At 41.4% G+C, this 13,957-nt stretch overlaps 1 protein-coding gene across 1 annotated transcript in view; it reads left to right on the forward strand.

Moving 5' to 3' along the window:
* The first annotated feature begins 309 nt into the window (after positions 1-309).
* LOC114563158 (VPS10 domain-containing receptor SorCS3) overlaps positions 310-13,957 on the forward strand; it is a 158,597-nt gene continuing 144,949 nt past the window's right edge. Inside the window, exons 1-2 of the mRNA XM_028589976.1 lie at positions 310-390; positions 589-747. Of these exons, the coding sequence (XP_028445777.1) occupies positions 310-390; positions 589-747 (240 nt within the window). The remainder of the gene's footprint in view (positions 391-588; positions 748-13,957) is intronic.

Genomic DNA, 13,957 nt, shown 5'->3' on the forward strand with positions numbered 1-13,957 from the left:
GGCAGTGTAACGAGAAGCTCAAGCCCACGTTAGCCAATCAGAATCCTGAAAATAGCAACAACAGCAACGAATCACTTCCTCTTTCTCTCTCTCAGCTGCCTAAATCTCCGTTTGTCTCAGTTTACGTGCAAACGTGCAAACGAAGATTTCAAAAATCAAGTTCAAGTTTTTAGAAAGACTCGGTTTCAGAGGCGAATTCTCTGTTTGCGTGTAAACGACGGGTACAAACGAAGGGAAATGTCTCCGTTTGTAAAAATACCATGTACGTGTAAACAGGGTCTCAGAGGGCACAGGAAGAGCCACAGAGCCATGGCAACAGAAGCGCCAGAGTCACACTCACGAAATGAAGTTGAATATATAGACGAGCTGTTTGCCAAGAATAAGCCTGCCGTGTGCCAAGAGGGCCAGGCCTTTTTTTCTGCTGACAGTGCCTCTAACATCTCTCTTCTACCTTCTCATCTCCCTATCTTTCCTACCTCTTTACACAAACTCGCCCCCCCCCCTTTCCTCTCACGTCTTCCCAAACTCATACCTACACTCCCTGGCGTGTGTGCACGCTCTCTTTCTCCTCCCTCTCTCTCTTCTCAGATTATGGTGTTGACAGATCCGGAGTTCGAGAGCAGCGTGCTCATCAGCTCCGACGAGGGTGCCAGTTACCAGAAGTACCGCCTCGCTTTCTACGTCCTGAGCCTTTTATTCCACCCCGCTGAAGAGGACTGGGCCCTAGCCTACAGTCATGACCAGAAGGTGAGATTGCGTTTGATATCATACCTCCTTTCTGTCTGTCTCTACCTTTGTGTTTCCCACAGTACATATTCACTAGGGCCTGTAGTTTTCATCAGCACAGCAGGCTGATGCATGAACAATTTGTACGTGCTGTATCTCTACGAAATGTAGTGCACTGTAATTCCTATTTTTTCACCTATTTATTGCCGTATGCATCGCACTGCCTGCTGCTGTACAATAGCGTGAAGCGCCACGCAGAAGGGAGGCCCAGGTCATAAAACACAGGGCTGTCAAGCAGGGAGCGGAAGTTCATGTCCAGTTGAAAACACAAGACTTTCACCCAGGAGACTTGTGTTCGTGTCCCAGTGTTTTAACCCAAACCACGATCTTGTTTCTAATCTTAACTAGTGGTTCTGGTGCCTAAACTTAATTGTTGTTGCTGCGTAACTTATGTTGGCTAAACTTAACGGCAGTGGCCGCTGAAAGGACCGTCACCTTGCTGTGCCCTGTATACGGCTCACAGTCACCTTTTGTCTGCTAAACTTAACCGTAAAGACCACTAAACTCAACTATCACGTGACCGGCCAGGGACAGGAATTATGTGCCGAACTTAATGTATAATATCTTAAGAACCCATTCAGGAGAAAGTGTTGAATATAGGTAAGTACCTGATCGTAGAGCATTCATTCACTTGCCAAATATGAATTCTAAAAGAGTGGTGTGAGCCTTTACCTGAAATGAAGAGTGAACCAGATCTGTATTTAAGATAGGCCTTTCCTTCTATATCCTTAAATATGCTATATAGAATAGAATATAGAATATATCTTTATTGTCATTGTAACAGATACAATGAAATTAAGTGCAGTCCTTGTCAGTGCCAAACATCTATGAGGTAATATATACCTAAATAAATACATAGTAAAAAAAAAGCTACTACTGCAAACATATTATAGTAATGCTAAAAATACATGGGAGACACACTCATACAGGCATCCACATTTAGATATTGCATATAGCCCTATTGAGGTAGATTAGTGGTAGGAACTATATATTATCATATTTTAGTAAGAACCCTACTGGTTTTCTGATCTGCTCCCGTTTGCAATGTAGAAATTATTTTGGTAATGTTTTCTGTCAATGCAAACTAAACCCTTTCTCCGTTTGTTCTACATCAAAACCCTGGGGCATTAGGGCGTTCATGACTAGGATTGAATTCATCACTAGGCACAGCCAACTGTAGCTGCCGCCACTTTCTAAACATGTCACCATTTTGTGGTGTGTCCAGGCACTGATCACATTCTTGCACATTAGAAACTCGTATTTGGGAGAAATGTTGGATCAAAAAGTCCTGCAGTAATGCTATATTTTTTATATATACAGTAATATAATATATAATTTTCTTTTCTCTGAAAGAACTGTGTAATTTGATATTTATTACAAGGAAACTAGAGATGATGTTCGGAGTTTGATACTTCACTTAGTTGTATTTCTAGTGTCAAACTCACAATGGACAGTAAAAATGAATGCAGCAGAACCAGCTTCATATTAAAACGGAATAACATTGTGAAGAATTTATAGGAAATAAAATGTGTTTATCCACCGTTTTGCAGCCGTTCCTTTGATCAGCTTCTGAATAGCAACAGCAGAAGTTGCAACATAAGAATAGGAATGTCTGTAGTAATACCATAAATATTCTTGAATTCAGGTAAAAAAATGATATGATAGATTAAGACAGGAAAGTGGGAAAGAGAGAGGGAATGCAGCAAAGAGCCGCAGGTCAGAACAAAACCCACGGCCGCTGCGACAAGGACTGAGGCTCCATATATGGGGCGCACACTCAACCAGGTGAGCTAACCAGGTGCCTCTAATTCAGGTACTTTTAATAATATAATTGTGATTATTGTCTACTGGTGGTCCCCGGGGACCTCCATGCCGCTGACACAGCCGCCTTTGTCCAGGCTACCACGGGGCACAGAGCTCCAGAGAGCCGGCGATGAAAGCAGGCGGGTGGGTGTCACATCTGTACAGAGCCCCGGAACAAAAACACAGACACATCGTGGACAGTATGGTCATGAGAAATGAGAACTACAACTACTAATACTACTGTTTAAAAAGACAAAAACGGCCAAAATACACAGAGCTACCTACAGCTCAGTCGTGGACAAAGCCAGTTACAGTTAGGTAAGCGGTTCTTAATGTGGCCCAGAAAACATTCACATACACACTGTTAAGAAAATGTGGCCCAGACCACCACCACCACCTCCGAATGTGGTCTGAGTGATCGGATCTCAAAAGGTCCTCCTGGTTGCATTCACACCTGTTCTTAGGGGTTCTGTCATTTTAGTTAGTTCTTATCACGCTGATGTTGGTTCAAGTTTCTTTTTTATTAGTTATTTGATGCTATAAAAACGGGGTGAAACACGCACCCGGCGCCACCAGGGGGCAATAGGGGGCTTTGCATTGTTTGCCCCCTTGTTTCAGCATCACATCCATAAAACGTCCAAACACAACACAATTACTAGGTCTCCGTGGTGTCTTTATCGCAGGGGACCTTCAACTACTAACAATGTAATCCTATCTGACTTCATTAGTATGTCTATGGCTTTAACCCCCTTATAAAGCGTAACCTAGCAACGCGTATTGTTTACATGTCTTTTGACAAGGCAGCTGCATTATCAGAAGCTAGAGCAAGCTAGATTTGGACATGAGTGTTGTGAGAATCGGTCGGGGAGAGATTATGACCCGTCCTTTTCATCTGATGAGGAATCTTCATCTGATGACGAGGAGCGTCGTGACACAGCTTATGCAGGACCCCGGTTGTTAGGTTAGGTGAAGCCGGGTAACTGAAAGAAATCCAGCATGTTGATCTTGCTTCGTAGTAGCCTACAGGCTGCCGGTCTCACAGAATTCTGTGAAATGAACATGGCCCCTTAACTCAAAAACTGTGGCAGTTTCACAGATTCGCCAAAAATTCAGTGACGGGCCCACAGATGCGATGCATGTAGGTCAATGACATCATCATCCGTGGTCTACGCACAGATTCCCTGATCACAGCACGTTTCTTTCTGTACAGCGAAGCTGTATACAGCTTTGCTATTATTGGTATTTTTAGCCCAATAACCGCTGTTTTAATCAACATTTATTCACCAGATCTTATCATGGTTTAATTGTATTTCTTTTAATGTTATTATTTCGGTCTATTTCGGCCAGGGAAGCTGGATTGCTTTGTTGTTTTGATATTTTTTAAACTATAATACTACATCTAGCAACATATATGTAGATATTATCATAGTATGCCTTTCTTTATTTTAATAATATTATTTTGGTCTTATTACTGGTGAAATATTACAGTATGCTGTAAGACAGAACAGATATGATCAGAGTTGGGCGCATGCAAAGCCGATTTCCCACAATGCAATGCCGGCATTCATTTCAGAGAATCAGACAACGATCAGCGGGTCTTTAACGCCAGTATCGCTACAATATACATATATATATATATAATCAGTGGTTTTGTCACAGCAACTTAGAACAGTTGCTTAGCTTTGTTCCAGTAAGTTATGAACCGTAATAACGTTTAAAAAAATCCGCGTTTATCTATGGTCCTGGTAGGCTTAAATTGACTCAACAGCGCCACCTGCTGTTGTGGAGTGCAAATTACAGGACATTTGTTAGTAAATTTACCTGCATTTGTGTGTGGATCAGCAAGGCGGAAAATTAGTACCAAAAGTCACGTGACAGTTTTTTGTACTTGTAGAATTTGTTTTGTACTTGAAAGATTTTAGTTTGTACTTGCAGGATATTTTTTGTCATTGAAGAAATACGTTTCTTTTTATGTGTAAAACACTGTATTTGTTTGATAGGTAGGTTTCTTATTTGCAGAACAAAATGCATTAGTTTGTGAATGATGTTTTGTATTTGCAAACCACACTGAGTTTGTTTGTGAATTGTTGGGCGTGAGTAAAACACGTTTTGTGTGTGTGTGAGGTTTTGGCATGATTCTAACTCCATAAGCGTCCACCTACCCGTATCATCGCAGCGCAGCCGCCTTCAGACCCTGACGTGTCAGGTGCTTACAGTTACAGTCTAGGGATAGACATCCTAGTTAGATGTAACTCGTGTAACGTTAGCCGTTTCTAACGGTCTAGCTCTCTGCACTAGCTAATCTAATTATAAATATTTTATTCTTTAGTCTCAGCTCAACCATTATGGGACGGAAGTGTCTACAAGTGGGAGCACGCACTGGGAGAGCGCAGTCACAGCTGTGTGTGTGTGTGCGTGTGTGTGTGTGTGTGTGTGTGTGTTAAATCTGGAATGAAAGAGCCTAAAGTTCATAACTGACTTTTAAATAGTTACTTTGTCAAGTCGTACTTATTATTTTTAAAAAGAGATATAAAATGGACAGCTTAACCGCTTCAAGAAATGCCATATTTGGCGCCAGGCCTGGTGAAACATCATGATTGACAGCTGTAATTGATTCGCGATTGGTCGGGCAGATGCATGGGTGGGACTTTGATACCGCGGCTCCACCGCCCAATCACTACTGCGCAGACTCTGGCTCCAAAATTACAACATGGCATCGCCCATATCTGGGATATTTTGGCTTCGCTTTTGTACAGTGGGAGGGAGGGAGGCGTGTCGTCCATGTTTATATACAGTCTATGTTCAGGACAGATGTTAAAACCAGGTCTCAGGGCGACCTCTAGCTCACCCATTAAGAGTGTGCGCCTTATGTAGGCTGAGTCCTTTGCAGCGGCCAGGGTTTGAGTCCGACCCTGCGGCCCTTTGCTGTGTGTCCTCCCCCATCTCTCTCCCACCTTTCCTGTCTATCCACTGTCACCGCAAATTAAGGGAAAAGCACCAACAAATAATCTTAAAAAAGGGGACATTTGATCATTGGAGTTCAAGACAAACTTTCTATAAAGAATGGCTCGATTTCAAATAAATAAAAGTGAATATTTATTCATATTTAGTTTATAATTCAAAACTTTATTTTTCATATATAATGAATTGTACTCTTGCCTGGAGACTAGGTGCACATTTATGTATGTTCACCTGCACATTCACTAAAATACTCTGGTTTCAGGAAGCTTATCATTTACTTGGAACGCTTAATTGTCTATATTTTAGTCGTAATTATTGCCACATTACATGTTTATTTAAAAGAACCTTATTATAATTTGAACTTGGTTCTTTCATTGTGAAACATTTGTATGACGTGTATAAAGGAATCAGAATGCCTCCATCAGTGAGTGAAATGAGTATTTCTGTTAAAAAGAAAAACTCAGAGCCAGAGTGGTGATGTTGTTGGACTGATGTACTGAGTAATTTGTTTATTGGCTCTTTGTTTTCTTAACGGAGCAGAGACTCAGTTATTATTAGAGGCCCGGCTGTCACTGTATTTGAGTTAGAGCTTTAGATGTAATGGTTTATACTACATTATCCCAATAACCATCAGTGCCTTAAAGTGATTCTCAGCCTCCCATTTTCCTTACAAGGTGTCACCTTCACTGGGCTTTGTCACACAGTATGGAGTTCTGCACACCGTGTTCACGCAGTGCTCCGAGATTGTAGCCAACAATGGTCTGCCATTAAGGTCAATGACTCTGACCTGACAGCCAAAGCCATCACCCTGCAGGGGGGGGACATGGTGCAGGAGGCTGATGATTGGTGAACAGTGGTGGCTGTATCAAACCTGTCAACGATAAAGCTTTGAAAAGCTTCTCACCGCATGAGCAACTGTCAGGGATTTTCTTGCCAGCGGATTGACACCAAGTAAGACGTATTTCTGCATCAACGTGTGAACGATTTAGCATTTAAATCAACAAATGTACAAACAGATTCACATAAAATTGCAGAAGTAAATGGACCTGTAGATTGTGTTTACGATATTTAGCTTATCCTATATATATATACATATATATATATATATATATATATATATATATATATATATATATATATATGACATTTTTATTTGTGACTGGACAGCTTATACATGAAAGTGGTGAGAGATAGGGAATCACATGCAGCAAAGGGCCGCAGGTTGGAATCGAGCCCTTGGCCACTGTGTCGAGGACTGAGTCTCTGTATATGGGTGCGGGCACTACTAGGTGAGCTACTCAGGCACCCTACTTTATATTTTTGATTAAAAGTAATGCAGTTTATTTTTTAGATGATATGACATGTTGCAGCATTTGTGATTTGCTGTCCTTGACAACAGGACACACGGGGCGATGAAGTCACAAATGCACAACTCGTTCTTAGGTATCAGAGTCCAAACTGTTTATTCCCAAACTGTATCGGGAATTTTAGAGGCAAAGAGACAAAGCAGGGTCGAAAAAGTTCTCTGCGCTTCTGCAGACCACAACAATCCGGTGCAACCAAGGCAGGACACAACAGTATAAAATAACAACAACTTGCCGGTGCAACACAGATGTCTTCTTACTTGATGGTTTTATTTCTTAAGGTGCATAACAGTGACTAATGTTTCGATGTATGGTTACATCTTCATCAGAGTCCTTGGAGAGAATGGGCAACGAAGCCCTTAATAAGAATCATCAACAGGTGTGATTGTGCACAGAAGGGGCCGTGACAATCTGAAGATACAACCATCTCAACCAAGGTGTTACACTCATTAAGCAGTCATTAAAGTGCAAATGCCCACAAACAGGTAACAAGTGAATACAAACAAACAAAAATATAAAAATGTTCGCAGTGCAATGGGAATAAAAGTTTAATCATCTTAAATACTATACTTTAGCGTACTTTGACATTAGAGAAAGCAAGTCAGATTAAATTCTTCATTTAAACCTAGAGGTTCTAAAGTGCTGAGTGTATGTATCCAAAACGCTTCCACAAGAAGCACACGGGAGCACTGACACAAACGGTACGAGACGAACTGGCACAGGACTGAGGAAAGGGGCAGGTATACATCCGCAGACAGGGGAGACAATTGGACACAGGTGCAGCACATTAGTCAGTCCCTCCAGAAAAACGCTGCATAAATTGCCGATTTCCACGCAAAATATGCAGGGCTTGCGTGATTTCATAATCCCCGGATTTTCGTTGAAAAAAGTCACTATATCTTAGCAGAAAGTTGAAAAACGTTGCGTTTACTTCACACAAGAGCAGCCATTTTCCCCTGTTGCCATGGGAATGTTATGAAGTGACGTAATTACGCGACATGAACATCATGGAAAAGCAGGGTGTTGGGGGGGAATCACCACAACAACAGGAAGTCCCCGCAATTTTTGCAAGTGCCCGCAATTTCATCGCATAAAATTGCATAAATATCCCGCATATTCCATCGCATTTTTTAAGAAAGCGTGCCACATAATCAAGGATTTTTGCCCGCAACAATCACAAAAAAACTGGAAGGACTGATTAGGGGAGGGGCAGTAATCACACATGGAGACCAGGAGGTGAAATGACCTGAAAAGAGACAAGACAGTGAGTATCAAAAAAAAAAATAGGATGTGGCAAATGAGAAATAAACATGCAACAATGAAACCAAACCAAACCTTATGAGTAGGAGCTAGACATGACGGTCCTCTGTAGTTTCACATCTCATGTTCACACATGAAGCATTCAGTCACGCGAAGCAAAAAAAGGATCTAAACTTTTGTTTGAGCTCCACAACTTTGCTCCGGCATTAAAATTCTGCTGCTGCTATTTTTGACCGCACAAGTAACTATTAGGATGAACAAGGCAGCCGGGTTCAAGAAATTCAGAACCCTCTGAAGTCTAGGGAAGGAGCAGTTGAAAGAGAGGCGCTGTCTGTCTTCAGCCAAGGTCCTGGGCAAAACAAAGTGATTCTGATGGATTGCAAGGAGTAAAAACCTCTTCATCAGTCACGGCTGTTATATTATTCCAAAAACAGTCTTTTCCTGATGTTAATTAAAAACAGCCCTTAGCAGCGTACATTATCTATAAAAAATTACAGCGTATTCATAATATGAGGTGTGCCCGACTCGCCCATGAAATAGACTCACAAGATCAATGGCAGTAACAGCTATTGATCTCGCTGATTAAATACGTCTCAGTCATGAAGGTGGACTACACATCAAGCAGCAGAGTAGAAAGTTCAAGAAGGCGGGGGCGGGCTGAGACTTGGATTTGGCAATTCAACATTAACAAGGAAGTTGGGGTCAGCGCGTGCAATGAAGATCAGTTATTACGAGGGTACGACTAATGCGGATTTAATTTGCATCATCGCGACGACACCTTGGCACCCAAAGCGAAAAGGCTCAGACGTGATTATCACCTCCGCTAGGCCCATTTTCATTCCACTCCTGCATGTGTTATCCACATATGGCAACCACCTCCCGGGGGGGGACTGTTGTCACAAATGTAGAATATGTTCTTCATCTAGTTGGTTAAAAGGGGGTTTACACAGATATTATCGGTCGCTTAATTCCACCTGATCTCCCTCGCAGGCCTCGACACTTCATCTCGACAGTTGAGCCGGCAGCGAGACGCTTTAATATGCTCATTTTCAGCTTGTAACCGGCTAATAGTTTTCAGACTGGGTCACTCCGAATTTAATCAGCTGTAATGTTGGTGCTTAGCCGTGGATGAGCGTAGCCTTGAGGGACGTAACTTTGAGACAGGAGCGAAACTCTTTAGTCAGACATCAGAATGCGTGTCAGGACAAATAGGCTGGAGTGAAGTATTTTGTTGTAATTCTTGATTCTCTTTTATGGCTTTGATTACTATTATTATTTTTATTACCTTTCAGGTCAGTCCCCTCCTTGGGTAAATTGAGGTATTTTTAGACTTTAGAACTCTCTGTGACCTTTCCAGGCTCTCATCTCTTGACTGTGAGGGGTATGTAGAGACAATTACTCATTGATGTAGTCCCAAGTTGGCTTCTGAGAATAGGGCCATTGTTGGCGCTGCCAAGTGAGGGAGTTTATGTAAACAGGCTGACACAGAAGAACAGTAGAGTGAAGATGCTCCACACATAGAATAAATAGGAGTTGTCTTATTTAATTCCCTGTAAACCATCTGAACTCCCAGGAGACTGAGTGTTACGGCATTTTGCCTTAAAATCCTTTTTTTTCTTTTTGACAAAAGCCCAGACAAAAACAGGCTGTTCTTTTCTTCTAATGTCCTCACTTATTCATGACACACTTCCTCGCCCTGTAGCTGATGTGCAAATTACAATATTTCTGCTACTGTATGGGCAGATAGCCTATTTAGTAGCATTTGAAGGATAGATAGGATTTGAGGGAGTGGGGGGGAGGACATTTTTCCAAACAGGAAGAAATGAGATACATAATTCCTTTTTGTGTATCTTGCAGTGGAACTGTAGGGATTGACAATGAATATTAACGCCTCAGCAAACTTGAGAGACAAGGCCGTGACTCTCTAATAGACTGTGTAGTTATTACTGTAATCACATCCAATAAATGCATCAGAGACACAAGTGCAATGCTTTACACTGTAATCAAACGTGGTTTGCAATCAGCTATTTCCTTATGGGAATTTCTGACCTATGACAGAATCATTTTCCAGCTAGCATTTGTCATTAATCATGATTATGTGTATTACCGTCACTATGATCCCCTATATTCCTTGTGTTGTTGTTATTAAAGAGAACTCCAGCCCTTTAGTATTGCGCTTCCATAAAGTTGGGAGTGATAGATTAAAGAAGAATTGCTACAGCAGCGTCCAAGATATCCTGACTTTTAGCTCCTAATTACACTTCCAATATTGCATCTTTTATCAGACCCACAACAAATGCCACACCCTAAGTTTAGCCTTTCTTTTGCTAAGACAAAGAGTTACATGCTGCCACTCCGACATGCTTCTGTTCCAACATGCCGCTATTCTGACATGCTGCTATTCCCTAACCCCTAACCCTGACCCTAACGGAAACAAAACTTGTCGGAGTGGTTGGACGTTTGAAAACAATGGAAGTGCCAAAAATTAGACGTCAATGTCGGAGTGGGGGTATGTCGGAATGGATGGCGGAACCCAGAGTTTACAGCCTCGCTAGCAGTTTTTTTGAGGGTGTACTTAGGCCCTGCAGTGCTAAATGCTAACGTCAGCATGCTAACATGCGGACATTTAGCAGGTTATAGGTTTACCATGTTCACAACCTTAGTTTAGCTTGTTATCATGCTCATTTTTGCTATTTTGCACTAAGGACAAAGTACAGCTGGGCCTGATGGGAATGTAATTGGTTTTGCAGGTATGTAATCATAAAACTAAGTATAGGACAAATTCCATTTTCGACCTGATGATGGCGATAGACGAAAGGTTAAGTATCACAAAATGTATTAGAATTCATCCTGAGGGGAAAGGAAAGGAAACATTTCTATTAAAACCACAAAAGTCAACCTCATGGTGACACTAGAGGAAAATTCAGGGGACCACCAAAAGCACTTATTAGGGTACATCATCTGGGAACCATGAATTTTGTGAGAATCTATATTGTTGGCATTAATTATTGATGATGATATTTGACTGGATATGTGAAAACTTAAAAACTGTTCGCTCTAGATCAAAGGTTCAGGGGAACTCTAAAATCTGTAAGATTCATCCTGTGGTAACTATGGATACCTTGATATCTGCACCAAATTTCATGGCAACACATCGGATAGTTTGTGAGACATTTTACTACAAACTCTGGGGATCGTGGATGTATACATACTTGCATGGAAATTCATTCAATAGTTAGCTAGTATGGCTCAAAAATGTCTAGTCTCCAATCCCCAACCAAGATAACCCCTAATGACATCATCAGGGTTATTTTGTCAGACTTGACAAAGCCACAGAAGACATTACACAACTTGTTTTCACAACCGAGTAGTAGTTTCAGTGGCTATGATGATGACATGTAAAACTGGTTCAATGCACCTATTTTCTGCGCTTGCTAGTTTACAGGCATATTATACTCATATCATTTTAAATCATTTGGGTTCAGCTTTTCCACAAAAAAAATCTGACTGATATTTTTGAATTTTTTGTGTCGTCTGCCCATGTTCTAAAAATGTGCCTGTCAGGCACCTGTTGCGACTTCCCAGCACACCTCTGAACAGCGGTCTGACGCACGCGAGCACACAGACACAGAAGGTGTATTTCCTGCTGGTCTGCTGCAGTCAGTTCGCTGCAGGAACACAAGTTGAGCGCTGAAAAATTAAAATTCCCCATTCTCACATTTCCTTTTAAACCGCAAGCGGCAAATAAAGACACTTGCACTTTAGAGAAACAAAGAGAACCACCGGTGTACATTCACGCCGCGAGTGTTGACTTTAACGAGGACAGAGGCTTTTATGGTTTAGCTCTAACCTCATAAAGAGTCATCCACACGGACACATAGTGCACATTCATGCTTCACTGCAATTGCATTATCCTAAGACGGTACACAACAAACCCTCGGTCCAGGCAAACATTTCATTTGTGTGTTTGTACTGGAGGTGTGATAATCCATTAAGGCTGAGGCTGCTGTAGCAGGGAGTGGGTGTCTCAGTGACTGCAGCAGCTTTATTACTGATTCTGAATTTAAATTCAAATGGGATTCAACCAAGTGAGTTGGCAACCTGCTACAGACGGAAGGATTAATGTCATTAGGCAGGTGATGGATGGCTCAGAGTCAAAGAGTAATAATACAATAGATCAGCACTAAATGATCATAGTAGGGAGCTGTCTTTGGCAGGTTAATTCTAGACGGTAGAAGAGGTATAGAGCTTAACAGTGTGGTTCCAGAAGTGAAAATCCCATTGATTTCCTCCATAAGGATTTTGAGTATTACCCATAATGTCTAAACCATCCGAGGTAGACTGACCATGAGCTACGAGGTTGTGTAGATCCTGTAGAAACGACAAGTCTGTATGATATCAACCTGGTTTTAGGAAAAAACATGGTTTACACTTTACTTCAAAATATCTACATAAGAGTGACATGACATTGTCATGAACGCGTCATAAACATTATGGACAAGTCATTCTTTTAGTGAGTGTCATGTTTTTGTCATGACAAGTTATGGTTAGAGTTAGGGTTAGGGTTAGGGTTCATGTGTCATGACTGTGTCATGACAGTGTCATGTGTTCATGACAGTGTCATGTCACTCTTATGTAGATACCTTCAAGTTTTATTCACAATGTCATGGAGAAATACTACACTACCCACAATTCTAAGCGTAACAGCGGCGTCTCTGATTGGTGGGGCTCGCTGTCACTATGGAAATGTTTACCACACCTGCATACCCGTGAATGACTAGTGAGCTGCAACCACTAAAGTCTATGATCGTTTCTGTACACAGTCTTCTCTTTTTTTGAGCGGAATCAAATGTTTTATGGTCACTAATAATCTGTTAGCTGGTTGGCTTGGTTCCAGGCTTGAAACTTGTTATATTTAGCATTTTCTTAAATGTCAATGGAGCAATTGAACGGGGATAATTACTTCTGGAACCAGAGCCGTTAAAAAAGTGGGAGGTCACTCTTGAGCTCTATGCCTAATATTGCAAAGGAAAAAAAAACATCTATTTTGTGAAATTAAGATTTACTATCAAACAGACAGAAAAACCCAACAAAAGAACACCATAATAAGCCGAGGATAGGGGAAGACTGTGTGTGAGACGCCTCTGTGAAATTGAGTAGACACATATGAAAACTTGACGATATGAACTTGTAAAAGGAGCAAGATATTTGAGAGATGACACCAGGTCAAGCATGGCTTGATTCATCCGATTCTTTTTTGATTGTGGTTTTGTTGCATCTTGCATGATGAAACAGGGGAAGGAGCTCTGAAATCAAAGGGAAATTATGGATACGGTGAAGCACCGACGGCTACATGGCGAGGAGAGGCAGGCAGAACAGATGGAGTAACTCGTTCTGATGGAATAGCAGATATGTATTGTCACTCCGTTGTCAAAACAGCAGATGGAGGTGTGCTGCCAAGCAATAGTGACGTGCATCAACAGCAATGAAAATAAACTTTTCAGCTACTTGGTAGCCCTCGCTAAGGATTATACTTCAGTCATTACCTCATTGATTTCATGGGAACAAAGCCCCTTTTGGACATTGGCTGTTATGCTATTTACAAGTTAGTTTTCATATGGTTACCAAATGCTGTTATTGTAAAAAATTGGAATAAATGCCTTTAGCTGCCATGGCAGGCTAGATTGAAAATGTCCCAGGTTTCGCTGCATTTGATTTTTGGCAATTTAATTATTTGTTACGGAAAAACAATTACCTAAGGCTCAATGTCCATTAACTCGCTT

Source organism: Perca flavescens, chromosome 2 (assembly GCF_004354835.1).
Source record: "Perca flavescens isolate YP-PL-M2 chromosome 2, PFLA_1.0, whole genome shotgun sequence".
Classification (NCBI taxonomy): domain Eukaryota; kingdom Metazoa; phylum Chordata; class Actinopteri; order Perciformes; family Percidae; genus Perca; species Perca flavescens.